The sequence below is a fragment of the Adiantum capillus-veneris genome, chromosome 17, assembly GCF_014529385.1.
Source record: "Adiantum capillus-veneris isolate H3 chromosome 17, ASM1452938v2, whole genome shotgun sequence".
NCBI lineage: Eukaryota > Viridiplantae > Streptophyta > Polypodiopsida > Polypodiales > Pteridaceae > Adiantum > Adiantum capillus-veneris.
This window is the reverse complement of record NC_140947.1, coordinates 120,934,250-120,957,007: the sequence shown is the minus strand read 5'-3', so window position 1 is coordinate 120,957,007 and position 22,758 is coordinate 120,934,250. Positions and strand designations below refer to the sequence as shown.

General features: G+C 37.9%; 1 protein-coding gene across 1 annotated transcript in view; it reads right to left on the bottom strand.

Moving 5' to 3' along the window:
• The window catches only part of LOC147437988 (uncharacterized), a 47,145-nt gene extending 24,727 nt beyond the window's left edge, over positions 1-22,418 (bottom strand). The window contains exon 1 of the mRNA XM_086486675.1: positions 22,281-22,418. Within this exon, the coding sequence (XP_086342801.1) occupies positions 22,281-22,418 (138 nt within the window). The remainder of the gene's footprint in view (positions 1-22,280) is intronic.
• Positions 22,419-22,758: the final 340 nt, after the last annotated feature.

Genomic DNA, 22,758 nt, shown 5'->3' with positions numbered 1-22,758 from the left:
CAAACCATACACTGACTTAAAGACTTCAAAATATTATGCAATATTATATTTATTCAGGTTGATATGCATTTTGACTTTAAAATGGTATGTTTACTCGTGTAAAATGTAATAAAATTAAGTACCTCCTAATAAAATTTTCCAGATCTAACAGAACATGTTAAGAGCCCAAAAAAGTTCAAAATATTCTGATAGAACATAAGACCTGAGTTTATATTGTGCGTATTATCACAATTCACTTCAAAAAAATTACCTCTTAGAAGACACATGCATCATGATGTACATATTGTCAATTTCATTTTAGCTCATTTTAAATCATTAAAGTTATGCAAACCAATCATAAATTGCAAAGAACGTCTTTCTCTTTAAAAAGATAAAAATGAATATTTAACATGTAAATTGTGTGCATATACTTTTTTACATAGAGAAATAACCTAGTGTGAATATTACTTATGTAAATGTAGCATTTAAAATAGGGATGATGATTTATGAATAAAGAATTCTTTTGAATATGATTAGCTAATATATATTTTCATAAGAACACTTAAAAGCAACAATATCAAACATTTGTATATGAAATACTCTTCGTGGTCGCGTTACCGACCAAGTATTTCATATACTTAATACTTGAAAAAATGAACTGCACATGCACATACAACTTATATGTTGTTTTTACGGCTGGGTTAACGACCTGAACGCCACATTTAGCAAAAACAGATGCTTCTAACAAATGAAATTCAATAGGCCACATTATCGATCTAGTGCCGCATGAATCTAAAGAGAAATAATGGCTTTCATACGTGCATCATATAGCCACGTTATCGATTGATGCCCATATGTTTTTTTGGAAAGGGGAAGGGAAGTTGACTGGCCGTAAGGATACTAGAATCGCCACATTACCAACGTAGTACCAGACAGTGAGCCAATACTTACCACAAGGACACCATATTCCTCACGTCATCGAGGTGATTCTCCCACGGTACGCATTGTTTTGTAGGACAACTTATGCACACACTCGCATTGTTTGGTAAGTTACCTTATGATTGCCATGCAATACGACAAAAGACAGGCCACACAATGCATATACACACACACAACACATACTCGGGTCGTGTGGTCAGGTACTCTGCTATTGGCGACGTAGAGCATGCTCCCACACGACCCCCTCTCTCCCTCTCTTCTCTCAACGTACCTGCAAAGGCGGTCCTCAATCTCTCTCTCTTTCTCTCTCTCTCTCTCTCTCTGTCTCTCTCTCTCCCCCCCCCCTCTCTCTCTCTCTCTCTCTCTCTCTCTCTCTCTCTCTCTCTCTCTCTCTCTCTCTCTCTCTCTCTCTCTCTCTCTCTCTCTCTCTCTCTCTCTCTGATATGGTTTTGCCCGCTAGATTTTAAATTTCATTTTGGGGAGAAATTTTGAATTCAAATAAACTGGCCGGTTTGCCTGTTTGAATTCAAAAGATGTCCTTTGATTGCGTACTAGAGGTTTTACTTCCTTAAAATTCCAAATAAAGAGGCCCTCCTAGACTCCATTCTCTTCCTAATGAAGGTAACTCTTGGCCACATGAAAACTGAGGGTTTCTCACCAAACGAAGTCTCTTGGAGTGCTTTTATATGTGGTTTTTCTTAGATGCAATATAACTTGTGCATGTTCTTGATGACCATTTTTCCTGAAATGTTTCATGTCGAATGCATTGAATATTGGCTAGGAAGAAAATACATGGAAAAAGTCAAGCATAGACCAGAAGAGCATATTGAGGTGTCAACAACAACGAGTTTTTATTTTCTGACTTGACTATAAGCTTGTGCTCAGAAGAAGAACTTATTTTCTAACCTTCACATGGGTGAGAGAATTCACTATGAGATTGCAAATTGGGGCAATTGGAGAAACTTGTTGTGCTTACAATGCTTTGGTCGATATGTATGCCAAGTGTGGTGCCCTTAACAAAGGCACAAAAAGCTCATTGAAATGTTGTGAAATTGCAAGTGAGGAGCTATTGGACAAGCATGTTGTGCTTGGTGATGCTTTGATCAATATGAAATGTGGCGCCCTCACATGAAAAGCACATAACTTTCTTGATGGGGATCGTCTTGTAGAACGCATTAATTGCAAGCTATGCCCAACAAGGTGGAGATGTGTTATCCCAATGCAAAGCGTAGGCCCTTCACAATGCAATCACCTATGCTTGTACCTTAAGTAAATGTGAAGATTAATAGTACCCTTTGTTCATAATGCAATCAGTTCATGAGCTTCTGCATCTCTAACATCCCCACAAGATTGCTTAGTTGTAGGCCAAACAACTTTAGTAGTATTAGACCTGCTGGAACTTGCAACATCCTCAACAAAGTCTATATTTATAAAAAATCCAGATGTACATCAATGCCTTGCACAACATTTAAAATTTTGTTTAAGACAAAAAACACAGAGTTAGAGAAGGCATTTTTGTAGCAACATTTTTGAAGTGAATAGGTTCAAGATAGTTGACTCTCGTCTCTTATTTTACATACAATGTCTTTCGGCACTCACACGGTTCTTCTTCTTCAACAAAGTCCACAACCATCGTGGAAAATGATCCATAATCTCCTAAGTGTGGAGATAGCAACACAACCACTCAATTAACGATATCAAAAACCATGATCGTGGCATACTTGGTATCATTGCAACAGACCGTAAACAAACAAGGCGAATACTTACGGACGCTTGCAATGGAGAATGACGTGCTAAAAGGTACTTGTGGTTGAGAATGAGAATCTCAAGAGGACACTTGAAATGCAAACAACATGCTTGATGCAACTTGACAAGGAATGTAAACGCTATCTTGTGGAATTGAATGCTTTGAAGAAGAAGCGCATGATCAAAGTAGAGCATGACCATGTATTGAAAAAGGAGAAATTTGCACCATGAGCCGTGATGTATGTGACATGAAAAATGTATGCACAAATAAGTCTTGGTCTTATGTATGTGGTAACAATGTGGTTCCTAATTTCTCACTCATGCAAGCTATGGCTCAAACAAAGAATGTTGAGAATGTGGATGTGGAGGAGTTGAAGGAACGGGAGTGACGTTCCAAGAACATTGTTATTCGTGGAATTCCCAAAGAGAAGATAGAGACGCCTCCTTCTCTTACCATTGTTAACAAAGGTTTCTTCAAAACCCACTTTGGCATGTTTGAAGTTATGGTCTATGGAGCACATAGAGTGGGTAAGCAAGGAGCTCTTCGCTCGGGAGAACGGCCAATTGTATACACCATGCCAGAAGATACCAAACAAAAGATTATCCTTGATAATAGTTGGATCTATTTGATGGATACAAAATGTTTTTTATATAAAGATTACACTATTAAGCAACAAAATATGCATCGCAAGGCATACAAGGAAAATAATAAGAAAAACAAGGAGATCTCTTACGAAGAAAATGTTTCCAAGGAGGAGGCAAAACCCTCAAAAAAATAGGGATGCGCGACCTATGAGGCCAAGTTACAATTGAAAATATGCTTTTGGAATTTCAATGGATACCCATGGAATGCGGGGGTTGGCATTGATGAACTAACAAGCACAGCCGATGTTGTACTTCTTGTTGAAACTTGGGAGCATAATACACAAAGAATTAACAGCTTGGAGGATTACAATGTACATTTGTTGATGTGGTCAAAGGATCTTAAGCAACGAAGAGGGCAAGGAGGGGTAGATTGTATGGTTAAGAAAGGATTGGAAGATTTTGTATCAATTGTGAAAGATGATAAGTACAAACGTTATGTATGCCTAAAAATTATGACACCAAAAAGAGCACCCGGTTTTGTAGCCAGTTGTTACATTTCTCATCAGGACTCCCACTTTTATGCTTGCACGGATAGAGATTAATCATTTTCTGATTTATAAGAGGACATTTCTTATCTCAAAGACGAAGGTGATGTTATTCTATTTGCGGATATGAATGCTCGCACAAAAACATTGCAACATGATACTCAACAATTTGATATGCCATACATTTCAAGGGAGTTGGAGGAAGTTCACTTGTATGATTGTACTTCAATGGATGAGAAAGAGCCAGACCAATATGGAAAGTTACTTTTAGACATGTGTAATAGCACGTGTATGCTCATTGACAATGGTGTATCTTTGTGGAGTGGAACCAATGGATTTACATGTAGAACACATAAGGGGATAGTGTAATTTACTATATGCTACTCTCCAAATCCATCATGTATGGCATAAAGAGTTTTATCTTTGGTGAATGGACCCCGAAATCAGACCATTGGACCTTATTATTGACCTTGCATGTGGAGAAGCAGCTAAGCATGATAATCTCAGCCAAAGGGAAGCAGAATTATCACTATGTATGGATTTCAAACGGGCCCCATGTACATTGAAATGGTTGAGCAAAAGGTATAGATGACAAAGCTTCAATATGACACACCATCGGAAACAAAATGATGGTAAGCTTTCAAGAAAGTTATTTGTTCTTGTGCCAAAGAATGGTTTGCCATAAAGCATCTCCATGGTATCAACAAAGATAGATCACGCAAAAGGTGGTTTGATAAAGAATGTCAAGATGCTCAAAAATGTTTGATAAAGCTTGATGCAACTATGGACAAAGACAACTATCAAAGTCATTTGCATACATACAAGCCTTTGATTCAAAAAAAGAGAAGAAGATGTGAAGTAAAGCAACAAATTTTTCAAGTCCAAAAAAAGGCACGTGAAATGTGGAAGATTTTGGAGAAACTTGAGGGACAAGCGGGTTGAGAATTTTGATAACTTAAGTCTTGTGGATATGTACACACATTGTAGGAAATTATATGTCTTTTTTTACTATTGAGTATGTATACGGTGGGCTTGAAAAGTTGGCCACTTTCAAAGCCGGAGATCTTCAAGGTATCAAGCCAGAGATGATCAAATGGATGGGAGATTTTATTCATGAGTGGATGTGTGATATGTTCATCCTTGCACTTCAACATGGTATGCCTTATGATTGGAGTACTAATTGGGTTAAGCCTTTGCATAAAGGAGGGAATGTAAATAATGTAAACAACTGACGAACTATAATGATAGGTCTTTTATTGCAAATTTTTTTGGGTGCATAATGGAGATGAAATTAGGTGACTGGGTTGAAGAGAATGACAAGCGTGCAAAAGGACAAGCGAGTTTTCATCAATGCCATAGCACCATAGATCATCTTGTTGCTCTTCGTGTTCTCATGGAGGAAAGTTGGTTCAAAGGCAAGCGATTGTATTATTTTTTTGTGGACTGTCATAAAAACTAATATCTAATTCTCCCAAATGATTTTCTCATGTTAAACTGATCATTTAATATGGGGAGGTACTAGGGGAGTAAAAGCTAGAATATTGGTATGGCTGCCAGATTGGTCTTAGTAGGGATCCAAAGGAGGAAAAATAGGGATCCAAAGGGGGACAGTCTGCAAAAGAGCAAGTGCATCAATGGAGCTTAAAATACCTAAGGTTTAGCTTCATTAAGACTTGCATAGGCTAAGGTTCCAAAATTTTAATTAAAAAGTCCAAATGGTCAAAGCTGGGAAAATTGGATGGTGGTGGGAAGAATCAAAAGTCTTCCCACATCCCTATCAAGGAGGGGGCGGGCCCTAAGAGTAGGGGAGGAGAGAGAAGCCCATGCACACACACTCCAAAGCTTCCCCCAGAGGACACATGGAAGACTCCTAGCCCAGTTGCCCCTAGTTTTCTATCAGATCTTATTGGATGGCCATAGAGGTGGACCAACGAGAAGTAAGCTAGAGTAAAATTAGTCTAATTAATTTTAAATGCTTGATAAAAGAACCAATAGAAATTAAGCTCCCAAGAAGACTATTGGACATTCTACCAAGGGGTCCAATGACCATCAAGCATCCCAATGGCTTGTGTGATTCCTATTGGCTAGAAGACTAAAAGGTCCAATGAGAGTTTAATAAATTATTTTAATTACCTAAAGCTCTCACAAAAGGGGAAAGTGGGGCACATTTCACAAGGCTATCAGTTATGCTTCTAATTTGTGATTGGCTAAGCTTTGCAAGAGTCAATGGGAGGCCAACAAGAGTAATTGGCAAGAGGGGTCGACCAAGGAGAGAGAGGGCTGCATTTTTTACCAACACATTGCTACACACACACACACACACACACACACACACACACACACACACACACACACACACACAGAGCTCATGTGTGCAAGAAGAACTCCATCTCCTTCTCCAAGCATTGAGAAGTAGAGGCCTACACCAACAACTCTTGGCTATGGAATGCAAATCCAACCAAGAGCCAAGCTTCAATGGCATGCTCATCTCCTCTACCATGCTGATTACTAAGCTAAGCTATGCTATTACAGTGATCATGTGAGGAGAATACTTATTTGTTGTAAGATACATCTTCTTCCTTTCAATCATCCTCATTCCCTACTAGCTCTCACCATTTTTGAAGGTGTGTGAGGTCTTGGGACTGAGGCGAGGGACACTAGGTGTGTTTTTCAAGCATAATTTGGTGCATGAAGCTTCCATCTTCATTGCACCAATGAGTTTTGTCAAGGAACACAAGAATTGTATTGTACAAAAGTCTCCTTTGATGGGAGAAGCTATAGTACAAAGCCTTTATTGAGGGGGAACCGGCTCCATGTAAATCTGGTCCCCAATTGTTGTCAAATTGTTCTATTTCTCTCTCTTTTCAAGTATTGTCTATGCCAAGCTAGCTAGGTGTAAATTTCTATGTTGTTTTCTCAAATTAAGTACTCACTCTATGCTCATAATTTAGAAACTTGTTCTTAATGAAATGCTCACTATGTTATCAATTTCTGTTACACACAAGTTACTAGTGCATTAAATGTTACATGGAATTTAAGAAATCCTTTGATATGATTCCACATAACAATTTGTGGAGAAGGATGGAAGAACTCCAAGTGCCAAGTGAGTTTATGCTTGTGGCTTCTCGGATCTATGAGAAGGTGATGTGGCAATTGCGCATGGGAAGAGGAATTTCAGTAATTTCTATTGGGGTTAAACAAGGATGTCCATTGTCACCAACTCTCTTTGGTCTATGCATCCATCAAATGGAACAAATGTTTCTCGACTTTATGTAAGAATAAGGCATTGAAGAGGTCACTATTTGCAATGTGGTAATCATGCTTTTGCTGTATGATGATGTAATGATTCTAGCACACACTTTAGAAGATGCACAAAAGATTATGGTTGTCCTTGAGAACTTTTTCTTGCATAGTCAGCTGATTGTGAATGAATCCAAAACAAAGGTTATGCTTGTGAAAACCAACCATAAATAGAAGCCATGCATTGTATACAACAATGAGACACTTCAAGTTGTTTAGAGCTTTAAGTACCTTGGCCTTGAGGTTCCGTCCAATCACAAGTGGCATGAATGTACTATGCATAGTTTGCAAGGGAAAAAGAGAGCATATAAAGAATTTGAGAACATGTGTAATGCAAAAAACATCAAGTGTTGGGTTCTCAAGAGTACCTTTTTGATGACACCAATTCTTCTTTATGTAGTTGACGTGTGGGGCGGGAGCATATCAAAGTCTACTTGGAAAGAGTTTGAGAATGTCCAAAAGTGTTTTCTTACAAACTTTCTCCAAGTTAATACACAAACACCATATATGCTCCTACTTCTTGAGTCAGGATCTCTTCCAGTTGAGGTTATGGACATGCAAAGGGTTGTGGAGTACATGATAAATATGTGTCAAAACCCCTCACATCGACTTCCTACAATTGCATGAAAAGCAAGCAAAAAAGTTCAAAAGATGCATTAAAGCAAGATCTTGAGCATGGGATGGATGCAAGACATAAAGAAGTCATTCGGGAGATGGGATGCATTACATGTGCTACATGATGCTTCAATTGACTCCCAAGTGAATGAAGCTTTTCTACAACGCCAATGTATTATGGGCTTTGAGAAATCTAGTGGGTCGCGCTTCATACTTTACACCACCCATATTGCCCCCAACTACACAAGCATGTTCTTTGTTGAAAGAGGAAACCATACTCATACTAACATGCTTGATCCTATCCCCTTGTCCACTTGCGATATGCACTATCGCAGCCATTCGACATAGCTCCCATTCCCTTCGATGCAATACAAGGCGTTAGGGCAATGGAGAAGAGTCAAATCATTTGTGCACATTATGCTCATTGCAAGTTCAAGAGTCTGAGTACCACACACTACTGGAGTGCTCAGATTTTGGTCACATTTGAACTTGCTTCTCTCACATTTTCAGCCATGACTTGGACATACACACTTTCCTCTCCCAGCCACAGTGTGGGCTCTCCATTGCGACTCTCATCACCACAATTTTGGAGCACCGGGAGTCACTCATCAGTCATACAGATACTACATCATATGTAACTTTCTTCCCATAGGTCATATTTGACCTCCAAGGATGATAATAAATCTCTCTCTCTCTCTCTCTCTCTCTCTCTCTCTCTCTCTCTCTCTCTCTCTCTCTCTCTCTCTCTCTCTCTCTCTCTCTCTCTCTCTCTCTCTCTACTGCAGCCGTTTTTTAATCTAGTAGACAACAATTCACTCTTTTGATCATAACTTCTTCATCCGAACTCCGATTTGGGTGATCTATAGCCTCAATAGAAGAGAATGATGCCCTCTAGAAATTGATGTGAAGACAAAAAAATTAAGAGTTATGGAAGGTATTTTTGTAGCAGCGTTTTTGAAGTGAACACGTTCAAGATAGTTGACTCTCATCTCTTATTTTACATACAATGTCTTTCGGCACTCGCAAGGGTTCTTTTTCTTTAACAAGGTCCACAACCATTGTGGAAAATATCCATAATCTCCTAAGTGTGGAGATATCAACACAACCACTCAACCAACCAATGACATCAAAAACCATGGTCATGGCATACTTGGTATCGTTGCAAGAGACCGTAAACAAACAAGACAAAGACTTACGGGCACTTGCAATGGAGAATGACGCGCTAAAGGTAAGAATCAAGAGGACACTTGATATGCAATCAACATGTTTGATGCAACTTGAAGAGGAAGTCAAGGAATGGAAACGCTCTCTTGTGAAAATGAATGCTTTGAAGGAGCACATGAGAAAAATAGAGCATGACCATGTATTGAAAGAGGAGACATTTGACACCATGAGATGGGATGTATGCGACATGAAAAATGTATGCACAAACAAGTCTTGGGCTAATATATGTGGTAGAAATGTGGTTCCTAATTCCTCACTCATGCAAGATATGGCTCAAACAAAGAATGTTAAGAATGTGGATGTGGAGGAGTTGAAGGAACGGGAGCGACGTTCCAAGAACATTGTTATTCATGGAATTTTCAAAGAGAAGTTAGAGATGCATTTTTCTCTTGCCATTGTTATCCAAGATTTCTTCAAAATCCACTTTGGCATGTCCGGAGTTATGGTCTATGGAGCACATAGAGTGGGTAAGCAATGAGCTCCTCGTTTCGGAAGAACGGCCAATTGTATGCACCATGCCAGATGAGACCAAACAAAAGATTATCCTTGAAAATAGTTGGAACTATTTGATTGATACAAAATGTTTTGTATATAAAGATTGCACTATTAAGCAACAAAATATGTGTCACAAGGCATATGAGGAAAAGAATAAGAAAAACAAGGAGATCTCTGACGAAGAAAATGTACCCAAGGAGGAGGCAAGTCCCTCAAGCAAATAGGGATGCGCGACCTATGAGACTGAGTTACAATTGAAAATATGCTTTTGGAGTTGCAATGGATACCCATGGAATGCGGGGGTTGGCATTGATGAACTAACAAGAAAAGACGATGTTGTACTTCTTGTTGAAACTTGGGAGCATAATACACAAAGGAATAATGACTCGAAGGATTACAATGTACATTCAATAATGTTCAAATAATCTCAAGCAATGAAGAGGGCAAGGAGGGGTAGCATGTATGGTTAAGAAAGGATTGGAACATTTTGTATCAATTGTGAAAGATGACAAGTACAAACGTTATGTATGGATGAAAATTATGACACCAAAAGGAGCACCCATTTTTGTAGCCGGTTGTTACATTCCTCATCATGATTCCCACTTTTATGCTCACATGGATAGAGATCAGTCATTTTTTTATTTAGAAGAAGACGTTGCTTATCTCAAATGCGAAGGTGATGTTATTGTATTTGGAGATATGAATGCTCGCACAAAAACATTGCAACATGATAGCAGTTTGATATGTCATACATTTCAAGGGAGTTGGAGGAAGTTCACTTGTATGATCGTACTTCAATGATGAGAAAGAGATGGATCACTATGGAAAGTTAATTTTACACGTGTAATACCATGGGTATGCTCATTGCGAATGGTGTATCTTTGTGGAGTGGAACCAATGGATTTACTTGTAGAAAACATACTAGCGATAGTGTGATTGACTATATGCTACTCTCTTAAGCCTTCATGTATCGCATAAAGAGTTTTATGTTTGGCCAATGGACCCCGAAATAAGACCATCCGACCTTATGTATTGACCTTGCATATGGATAAGCAATTAAGCATGACAATCTCAGCCAAAGGGAAGAGAACTGCTCTCAACAAACTATCATGAAAGTGTACACAATTATAATATCCGTAGCTTAAAAGTTTGGGGCAAATCTCATCGATGCATTTCACAAAACAAACACATTGGCTTTGTCATGCAACCCCAGAGAAGACTATGTTGGAGGTTTTTAGCTTTGTCCAGAGATGAGGGTCATTTGATACTCCATTGAATCCATTCCCTATACTTTTTCTTTGGTTGGTGGGGACTTTAGAGTGACATCACCATTGTAACTCTTGAGAATCTTCGTCACCTTTACAATAAGATCAATGTCAGATATGATCTTTGTTAAGGTGTTCTTCTTTGATGCAAACCTCAAAATATCCACAATACTATTTCCATCTCGGGCAGACACAATGTTTCCCACCGAGGGTGCCCAAGTCAATGAATTTTGACGTGCTTGGTTTAAATACTATAGGGGTGCTACCAAAATGGCATTTAGGATATGATGGAAATGATGGCTCTATGATGTTAACTTTGTAAATACTAGATAAGCACTTCTCCAAAATGTACCCATCAAGTAATGAAGCACAGGTAATCCCCCAAGGATGGAGTCCGCATAGGCCCACATACATCATCAGGCATAAATTGTAACTTGCATGTAGTACTTACTAAAACATTCTTTGGAAACTTTGAATGTTATATCCTACCCAAAATAGAGCCTTCACAAAAATTCTTAGAAGGTGCATCAAGAGAAAAATAGAGCCTTCACAAACATTCTTAGAAGGTGCATCAAGAGAAATGACCATATCAGATTTCTACAAACGTAGCAGACTAGCAAAATTCAAATTTCCAAAATGTGCATGCCAGAGTTTGCCCTTTGAAATAGCCTTTGAATCCACAATTTCTTTTTCAAAAAATTCAAATTTCCAAAATGTGCATGCCAGAGTTTGCCCTTTGAAATAGCCTTTGAATCCACAATTTCTTTTTCAAAATTATTCCCACTTGTCATACAATGTGAGCTTATACAACCCACGACACAAAATAGCAAATGCAACAATTTCATCCCAAAATTGAGATCATGAACTATACATTTTTCATCCATAAATCTGACAACAAGAGAGAAAGCCTTGCAAGTGTAGATACAAAAAAATATAATTTTTTAATCCCTAGTACATAAAATGCATCAACAAGTGTGAAATGACAATCCCCTTGATTGGATAAGAGACATTATTGGCACAAGTGACCATGTTCCTATGAGGGATATCCTTGAGAGAGGTGTTCTTTGTAGCACCACTATCAAAGTACCAAACATGTGACTACAAAAATTGACATACATGGATCATGGATAGAAGGATCACAAGTACACTATGCACTATATGTCCACTTTGCATCTGCATCAATAGGACAATCTCCATTTCCAAAAGATTCTACAATAGCTACACTAGTAGTATATCCAACCTCTTTCTTATTGACCTCTTTTTCATTCAACCTAGGAAAATGCTTTATCAAGTGATCATTAGCCTTACAATAATGGCAATGCATCTTCTTCTTGTCTTTTTCACTAAAATTCCTAGAATTTTGTTGTCAGCATAAGCACAATAGAGGTGATTTTCTACTCACTAAAGAACCATGAGAAGCATGGATTTCATTGACGTGATTACAATCATGGGATTACGTTAATAACTCTAGTAATTACAAGAATAAGACATGATCACGTTAATTGTTAACGTGACCTTGAGGATGACCTGCAAAAACCAATAGAATCGATTAGCCCGCTGGGTAAAAAGCATGTTTCCTCAAGGCCCACTAGGTTTTTTTATTTTCTTGACGGGCCTCCTGGGGAAAAGACATTGCCTCGTGGGCCCACCGAGAAAGTAAAAAAACCCGGCGGGCATAATTATATAAAGTAAACCTCGTGCTTACCGTGGTTGTTTGACTAGCCAAATTCCTCAGGAGTGTATTCGAGCGCCGAGTACAGTCATCTAATTGTGAATTGACCTAAGGTTACAAAGTCACAGGTTCTTTTTTTGGGCCGAACATGATTCTTAATTCGGTAACCACTTCTATAAATATTTAAATCCTTCACCAAACATAAAGATATGAAACCAAATTAATTAAGGATTTGGAGAGTCATGCTCATTACGACGAGGCCATTGGTCCATATGAGGACTGAAGTCAGTTTTAGAAGATGAGCATATGTAAATGACGAGTCGATAGTCAAGGGTCGGATGTCCTGTACTAGTGTACTAGGCATATGAATATTCTGGAAGCCTTGCATTTTACACCATCATAGATTTGAGTTGATACACATTGGCACTGCACAATATAAGAGCTATAATCCTTAATTGGGTGAAAATAGCTTCTATGTATTAAATTGGATGCATAAGGGGGATACAATCCTTGACTGGGTACAAGTAGTCCTCAATTGTGTGATTATAATGAAGATTTGTTCCATGCATTGGTTTGTATAGAGAGTGCATTAAGTATTATGAAAGATTGTTAGTGCATGACATGACCAATCATATATTATTGTTTTCTTGTGTGTTTTGCAAATAATTGACATCATTTCAGTGTAGAAGTTGATTTTTTTTTTGTAGCATTTGAAATTAGATGTGTCTTATTGTTTGCAAATTGAAGAGAATGTATAAATAATCATCATAATAATAATTGCATTGAGAAATTCACAACGTTGTTGTATTTATAATGCCGTGCAGAGAGTGCATTGCAATGTGTATGTTTGCTCACAACATATGTGATTGACTAGAGTGCATTGCAAATCTCATATCGAGCAGATTTGATTACCTTCTTAGTGATTGATTTTTTAATATCTATTGAAAAGAAGAAAAATGTTTTAAAATTGAACATCTGGCTCTTATGCCTTCAGTTTTAAATTAAAAGCAATGGAGAAAAATGTTGACACAAATGATACAAAGAAGCCAAAGAATGAAAAAGCTGCCTCTAGCAAAGAGTGGGATCATGCTCACAACATATGCGGTGGATATATGGAGTCGCAATGTAAATTTTTCTTCACAAAAAAATCAGGCGGTGCACCACGTATTAGGGACCTTTTTTTGGATTTAAAAAGAATTTGTAGGAAATGTGAACATCCTCAGGCACCTGCAATTGCAAAGCGTTTGAGAGAAGAGCTCGCCAAAAATGGTGGCAAGAGCCAGCAGATATATAACTCTATCATGGATGCAAGTCATGAACAGTCAGAGCCAAATATTAACTCTGTTGATCATGTGGTGACACCAACTAACCTTGGACAACAGCTTGCACAGGGAGAGGAAATGTCAAGTAGTGTTCCTCACAATGAAGGTGGACTTGATCAAATGCGTCAAAGATCATTGCATCAAAGTTTATGGATGCAGTCTCTAGAAGAAGCACAAACTGCACTCGCCAAAGCAATTTTCTTCACTGGAAGTGCTCTGGTCATGGTAGACAACAATCATTGGAAGGCCGCTTGAAAGAAAATCGATGAGTTTGCCCTAGGATTTTCAGCTCCTTCTTATCACATGATACAAAATGTTCTCTTGGACAAATGTTACATTGAAGTCAAAGAGCGTGTTGCCAAAATAATACTTGGAAATATTTTGCTTTCAGGATGTACAATTGTGAATCATGGTTAGTCAAATGTTCAAAGAAGACTATTAATCAATGTACTGCTGATTTATCCAAGGGGAGAAACGTTCATAAAGGTGATTGACAGTTCTAGTGCAATCAAAAGTGGCAAATATATTTCTGAGGTCTTCATTAATGTAATTAAAGAAATCGGAGATGAACATGTTATTCAAGTAGGCATGGACAACACAAAGAATTGTAAAAATGCTAGTAAATTAATAAAGAAGTGCTTTCCACACATTTTTGCCAATGTTTGTAATACGCACAGCTTAAACTTGGTGCTGAAGGATTGGTACACTAGTGAAGAAACCACATGGTTTACCAAAATAATTGATGCAGCACACCAAGTTGTGAAGTTTATCTTCAAACAACAAAGAGTGCTCAATTTGTACAGAACATGCATAAGAGTGATGTTGAAACTTCCTGCTAAAACTCAGTTTTGCACACATTTTTATACATTGGAATCACTTCTCCGCAATAAGTGCGTTGTGATTGAGATAGCGGTGGTCATTGATTTTCATCACGTGGTCAACACGTTCTACTCCTATGTTCAGGACCGAATTGATTGTATCAAAGAAATGAGTGCATCTAGATAAAAAGAATGTCCTTTTGTGAATGATTTTGTACAGTCAATGGCAAAAGAGAAACCTGCATGGAAGTGGTGGATGATGAATGATGGAGAGTTTTACTCGACCTTACGTCCCTTGCAATGAAAGTACTAGCACAATGTGAAGCAAACTCAAGTTCAGAGAGAAACTGGAGTATGTACAAGTATATTCATTGCACGATTTGCAATAGATTATTAGTAGACACAGCTAAAAAATTAGTGTATATATTTTACAACAAAAAGATATTGGATCATATTGAAAGTGTTGGCTACTACAAGGAGCAAATTTCAACCTGGTTGTATGATTGTCAAAACAAAGACAAAGAAGAGTTCAATGTCGGTGTATCTCAATGCACTATACATAAAATAGAAGAGAATTTGATAATAGATGTGGAAATTGAATTACAAGAAGATCCACAACACTCAGACTTAGAACCAGATAATAACTTCACAAATTCAATATAGCTTGAGAGTAGAATGAAGATTGTGTCAAAACCAATTATGAAAGAGATTGTGTTCAATGTGTTTTTATCATATACAATGCTTCATAGTAGCAATTATACATAGTTTGTCGATCTCAATTGTTATGCTCAAAACGTGCATCTTCGTCACAAAACAAATTTCTAATTGTGCTAGGGGTATCTTGGTGGGCTTGCTTGAATGTATACTCATTTTCCATTCCCAGCATATAATATATTCCTTGTGGAATATCTTGTGAATAGATTGCGCATTGGCTACTATTTTGCATTAAACGAATTAAACAGACAAGGTGATAATAATGACCACATGTCAATGTATAGTATCCACTCCATCCATCAACATTCTTATAGCAAACTGGACATTGGGAAGATGAAGATGCATCCAAAGCATATGAGGGGACCAACTCTAGATGCAAGACAAGGTGACCAATGTGTGTCCCTTGTACAGGTGGATGACTCATTTGCTCTGTCAGACTTTGAACATCTTTTCTTAAGTGATGAATACTTTTCTCCATCCGGACCTGTGATGGTTGGGGTGTTTGGGTGGCTATAGAAATCCATGTTATTTTTGCATCTTTCTTTGCCAGCTGTGTCGTGTAAATATCTTTCTCCTTTTTCAATTGTAGGTCGGCCCCTTTCACTATCAATGCCAGCTTATCTCGGGTGAAAGTCACACAACTCTCCCTGATATCATGGGTGTCTACAGTTGTCTCCTTCGACAAAAAGCCTATTGGTCGTTGTTGCACAAAATGAACGTACAATTTTTTTGCAGAATATAACGCACAATCTGCAATGTGCAGTGGATGGCCATAAACTTCCAAGTAGATCCTCTCAGCGTTTTCTTTGATCGCTTCATGGAGGCACTTTCATACCTTCAACTGATCTTTCTTTATCTCTGCATCCTCACATGGCCATACTATTTTAATCATATCCTTGGTCACTTATTTATTCATATCTTTTCGTTGCATGTGGTTTGGGTTTACCCATTTTGATAGTCGTCGAGCAGTGCACATCGCTTGTTGTGCCGACATACCATGTGCTAGAGATGTCATGCATTGAAATGCATTAACAACCACTTGATGTTGATCATCTGGCACTGAGTGGGTACCATAAACTTGTTCTTCATGGGCCATAGTATCTTGGAGCTACAATGGACAAATAGACAAATATTCAATATCTTTGACAAAAATATATTCTCACGGTTCAACAATCTCATAGATACACAAAGACAACAGTCTCCTCCACTACATAACACGTCATGGCCCCTTCAATCAAATCACAATTGATGCAAAAAACAAAATCACAACTGACTGAACCAATTGAACCACAAGACAAATGACTAAAGATAATTGATCCGATTGAAATACAAGACAATTGATCAACCTGAACTACAAGATAATTGACTAGAGATGTATAGATTCAAATATACTTCAAATGACTCAATGAGGTGAACCACCCCAAACCCACAGAATAGACTTCAATAAAAATAAAATACCCAGACAACAAGACAAATGTATAGCACAAAAATGTTCAGGCCGAGTAAACAGATGGTGCAAGTTCGACAAGGGGTCGCTCGACAGGACTAGGGTCTCGGTCTTTAAATGCTCTTTGAAAAAGATCAAAACATTTGATGGGTTTCTTCTGGCTTCTCGCTCTCTTAACTTCATCCAACAGTCTACTTTTATTTGAGTGGCCCTCATGACATCTTGATTGGGATGGTAGAGTACTTCTTTTGGGAAATAAACTTTCCTAGCTGCACTCCAAAAGTCTATCACCATGTCAAATAGATATCCTAATGCATAAATGTCGCTTGCTTTTGTGTACCCATCTGCCCATCGTGGATCATCTATTTTTTAGCAATCCACAGTCGCTTTGCAATCTCTCCTTTCCCTGCTCTCTCTGCCTCCAAAACTGTAGGGTTCGACTGTCCGCTTGGATGCAAATAATTATTTGATACACGCTTGGCTAGCATTCTAAGCATCATGCCCCAAACAATGATGGCAACACGAGGTTTATTTGTGCGAGTAAAGTCCAACATTATGTTGAAAGGGTGCAGGTCGTTGTGCACTATACCATCGAGTGAACATCCGCAACGCCATCAATTAAAGCATGTAAGATTGTTGGCATTTGCTCAATCACTACTTTGATCCGTGCAATCTCTATCCCTCAAAGTGCTGATTTGTTGGTGGCAGTGACCTCCAGCCGTATTGTAGCCTATGCATGTGGTGTCTGAATGCTTTGTGGGAAAATGGCAAGCGGCACATCATGTCCCCCAAGTTTCCCCCATTGTAGTATGGAAAGATTTTGATCCAGAGAGGGTTGATGGCAAAGCCAATGCATCTTACAATGGAGGGGTGAAGTGTTTGCATTCCTTGCTCTGTCTGAAAGCTATCAAATTTTGTCTCACTCCCTCTCTTGTAGCATTGTCCCACATATGTAATGTGCTATGGAAAGAAAGATATACCCTTAGTGTTGTATAATGTGCACACACCCAAAAAGCCTTATGCAACCCTTGTACATTCTACCAGGGCCTTGTGGGGAATGCCAATCAGATGAGCAAACTTGGCATTCAATGTCATGCTGATTGTGTCGGTGCCGTTGGCATTTGATCTACCACCACAGTCGCTTGTGCATCTTCGGCCATCTTCAATCTTTTGGGTAAGGAAGCTTGGTCTTGAGCTTCACCCGCTTCATCTTGACCTTTTGTTCCTCCCATAATTTGTCCGAGAGCTCTAATTTCTTCATATCGCAGGTGGGGGGGATATCTTCATTTCAGTCTTTGCAATAGACTTTCATATTTTCCAAAACTGTCCTAACCTTCTGGTGGGGGTCAAATTCTTGAATCCCTGTTGGAATCAGCAACTCATATTGGCCTTCAACTCGCAGTCTACTCTCTGTGTTCTCCCATATAGTGCTAGGGAGGTCTTTGACGAAGACGTCACTTTCACTAATATGTTGTTTGCAACCATCTACACATGATGATATTGACAAAATACATTCTTTTCAAATGGCACGCATAATAATTTTATTTTGATATGGAGTTATTTTAGTACTGACAATAAAAAAACAGCATATCAAATACAATCTCATGGGTGCACACTGCACTAACACTCTCACACTAGTTCGGACAAACCTAAAAAATCACTTGAAGACTTTAAGAAATGTGTACGATTATATTGGTACACATTAGAAACAATTTTCAATTTAAATTGCAATGTTTACTCGTTTAAAATGCAGAGCAAACAAGTAACTTTTAAGAACTTCATCCAATCAAACAATACAGGTTAAAAACCTGAAATATTTTAGCATTTTGTGAATTTATTACTTATATTTTGCACGTTGCATTCTCACAAACAAACCATACACTAACTTAAAGACTTCAAAAAATTGTGTAGTATTATATTTATTCGGGTTGATAATCATTTTGACTTTAAAATGGTATGTTTACTTAAAATGCAATAAAAATAAGTAACTCTTGATAAAATTGTCCAGATCTAACAGAACATGTTAAAAACAAAAAAAAAATCAAAATATTCTGATAGAACATAAGACCTGAGTTTATATTTTGCACACTATCACAATTCACTTCAAAAAAAAAGCCTCTTAGAAGATACATGCATCGTTATATACATATTGCCAATTTTATTTAGCTCATTTTAAAACATCAAAAGTATACAAACCAATCATAAATTGCAAAGGACATCTTGCTTTTTAAAAAGATAGAAATGAATATTTAACATGCAAATTGTGTACATATACTTTTTTACATAGAGAAATAACATAGTGTGAATATTACTTGTAAATGTAGCATTCAAAATAGTGACGATGATTGATGGATAAAGCATTCTTTTGAATATGATTAGCTAGTATATATTTTCATAAGAATACTTAAAAACAACAATAGCGAACAATTCAAACATTTGTATATGAAATACTCTTCACGGTCGTGTTACCGAACAAGTATTTCATATATTTAATCTTTTAGAAAAATGAATTGCACATGCACATACAAATTATATGGAGTTCGTACAACCGGGTTAACGACTTGAACTCCAGATTTTAAGCAAAAATAGATGCTTCTAACAAACAACACTCAATTAGCCGCGTTACCGATCGAGTGCCACCCAAATCTAAAACGAGCATCATATAGCCGAGTTATCGATAGATGCCCATATGTTTTTTTGGAAAGGGGAAGGGAAGTTAACTCACCATAAGGATACTAGAATAGCCACGTTACCAATGTAGTACCCAGACAATGAACCAATATTTACCACAAGGAGTCAAGGACACCATATTCCGTGTGTCACCGAGGTGATGCCCCCGTGGTAAGCACTATTCCGTAGAATAGCTTACACACACACTTGCATTGTGTGGTAAGGTACCTTATGATTGTCGTGCAATATGACAAAAGGCACGCTATCACACAATGCATACACACGCACAACATATACCCGCGTCGTGTGGTCAGGTACTCCGCTACTACCGTGCACTGCGATGCAGAGCATGTTCTCGTACGACCCCTCTCTCCTCTCAACATACCCGCAAAGGTGGTCATCTCTCTCTCTCTCTCTCTCTCTCTCTCTCTCTCTCTCTCTCTCTCACACACACACACACACACACACACACACACACACACACACACACACACACAAGATGGATCAACGAATAACACCCAGCGGGCCTAATCGAGGCCCTATATATATTATGTTGTGGGCCCGTTGGGCTACTCTGTTTTCTCGGCAGGCTTTTTGAGGGTTTCCAGGTTGCTCTTAACCAGCTTGTTTGTGATCATGTTAATTGTGATTATGTAAATGTGTCAATAAGACCTTGTGATCACACAAAATTTTTAATAATTACGTAAGTATTAAATCCCTTGATATATATGCCAAATGTGGTGACCTCACGGAACTACAAAAAGTTTTGGATGAGCTTTTTGTACAAATTTTTGCCTTCTGGAGCACATTAATTTCTAGATATGAGTGACATGGTTGTGGCAAGGTAACTCTTGGCTATTTTAACCACATGAAAACTGAGGTTTTCTCACCAGACAAAGTCTCTTGGAGTGCTTATATACGTGGATATGCCAAGCAAGGGTAGGCAAGGAAGCTGTAAAATGTTTTTCTTAGATGCAATATAACCTATGCATGTTCTTGATTACCCCTGCATGTCGGATGCATTGAATGTTGGATAAGAAGAAAATCCAGGGACGAAGTTAAGCATAGACCTGAAGAGAATATTGAGGTATCAACAACAACGTGTTTTTATTTTCTGACTTGACTATGAGCTTGTGCTCAAAAGAAGAACTTCTTTTTTGACCTTAACATGGGTGAGATAATTCACTATGAGATTGCAAGTTGGGGCAATTGGAGAAACTTGTTGTGCTTCACAATGCTTTGGTCGATATGTATGCCAAGTCAGACATAATTGTCAATCTACAAAATGTTGTTGACTTGACTAGTGTATGGAGGCTATGAGAGGTCATTAAGCCCTTGAAAACCCCACTCACAACTCTCAAATGAAATGTTAATTTCTTGAAATCTAGTTTAGCATTATCGAGTCAAGCATGCACATTTCACTAAGTTAAAGTTTCAAATGGAACCAAACATACAAAGTGTGAGGAAGACCTAATAGAAGCTATCTACTATCTCAAATCCATCATCAAATGCTTGAATTAAAAAAAAAACAACGTCTGAATAGTTCACCAGAATTTAGCAAATCTTTTTCTATCTTTGATAATTCAATGGCTTCATTATGGGAAGCTCTAATCTCTCTTATGGTTAGATTTCAAAATAGATCAGAAAAATTCCATTCATATAATTGCAAACAGACTTGATGTGAGGGAGATACAAGCATATAAAGTAACAGGGTAGACATGAGTACATAGTTAGTAGTGCACTCAATTCATCATCCAAAAAACTTCTAGGGTCATCAATACTATCTCAAGTTTCTTATTTTTAGGAATTACAATTTCATCTAAATCAGAAAAATGGCATGCCCATTCATATCCAAATGTTGATTGTGAGGTCCCCACCCCATTACCATAACCTTTTGGCAACTAGAGGGTACCTGACATGTCGCTAGGCCCTAATCACTTGAGAAAACATAGTCAAGAAGGAATTGATTTCCAATGGATGGCCTCTCATCACCAAGTAACTTGAGTCCAAACCATTGACGAAGGTTTCTAGCCCAGTCTCACAAGGAAAGCATGAACTAATATAAGAATTCTATACGTCCCTAATTCTCACCTTTCAAAAAAGAGAAAATCCAAATACCTTTTTCCCCATAGATTTCAGGGGCACGTATATTTGGGACTTCTCGACTCTTGGCACAATGAGTCTCTAATTTCACTTCTCCTAACAAGCCTGGAGTGGAGAGTATCTCAACTAATTGAACCACCCATCCTTGATTGGCAACCTAAGCTAGTCCCCACTTTCCACCCCACACTCACACTTTTTGCTTGTTTTCTAATTACTACCACATGATTGTTCATACAAAAAATTCATTTTTAAGGTTCTCATCACAAGTTTGTTAAAACAATCCTTCAAGCATTATCAAAGCGGCACCAAAACAATCTTTCCTAGAAGAAAAAAAACATACGACTCTTCTTCATTAAATTATCCAAACCCCAAGAGTTAAATCCTCTTGGCGAGAGTTAGTGCTCCCGGTGTCTTTAGTTGCCCATACAACTAAATTATCCTACAACGTGGGTACAACCCGCAGTGGCTAACTTGCAATCTGGATACCAACCCGCATGTACTATCTTGCATTCTGGGCACCAACTCACAAGATGTGGGCACCCATATGCATTGCTTTAGCGTTCACTCTGTTAAGCCGTCCTCCCTGGATATCAAAGGGATTTTTTACTATATCAGTATAGCACTTTTGAATGAATAAGGTTTGAGAGTTTTTCTACTAGGCAAACATTTGTTTCCTACAAGCAAACAGACTACTTTCCAAACAATCTTTCACTACAAAGAAAATTATATAAAACATATGCCGTAATTTTTGATGGTTTTATGATCCATAGAGATTGTTTTGCATTTTCCTACTCTATTGTCTATGAAATAAATACAAATACTTAACAAAATTAATTCCAACCTTATCTAATGTAAGACCATTTCTTGGCATGTTTGGTGGCACGTCTTCCAAGGCAATTCTCTTTCCCTTATCAGCTTCTCGGCTAGTGCCAGCCTCATCATTGTGAGTCTTGCTAACATGGGTCCTTTTTGAGTCCATCTCGTCGTTAATAGCTAACTTGAAAATGTGCAAAACCAAATTTGATAATAAGGTAGATGGAAGGTCAATCACATCAATTCTTACACTTCTATTCTAATACTTTATGCTTATGACATGCAAAATTTATGTAAAGTCTAAGAGACATACACATTCACACCATCCATTTATGCACTAATCGCATGATTAATCACTTATATTTTGCAAAAACAATCCAATGTTTTAGTTACGCAAAATTCTTGAATACGATTAGCTAATTCATGCAAGTATCTAGGTTACAATGATGAAGAATTGTGCATGTAGTCAACACAAATGATTATGTAATCGATTAGTAGCAACTGGA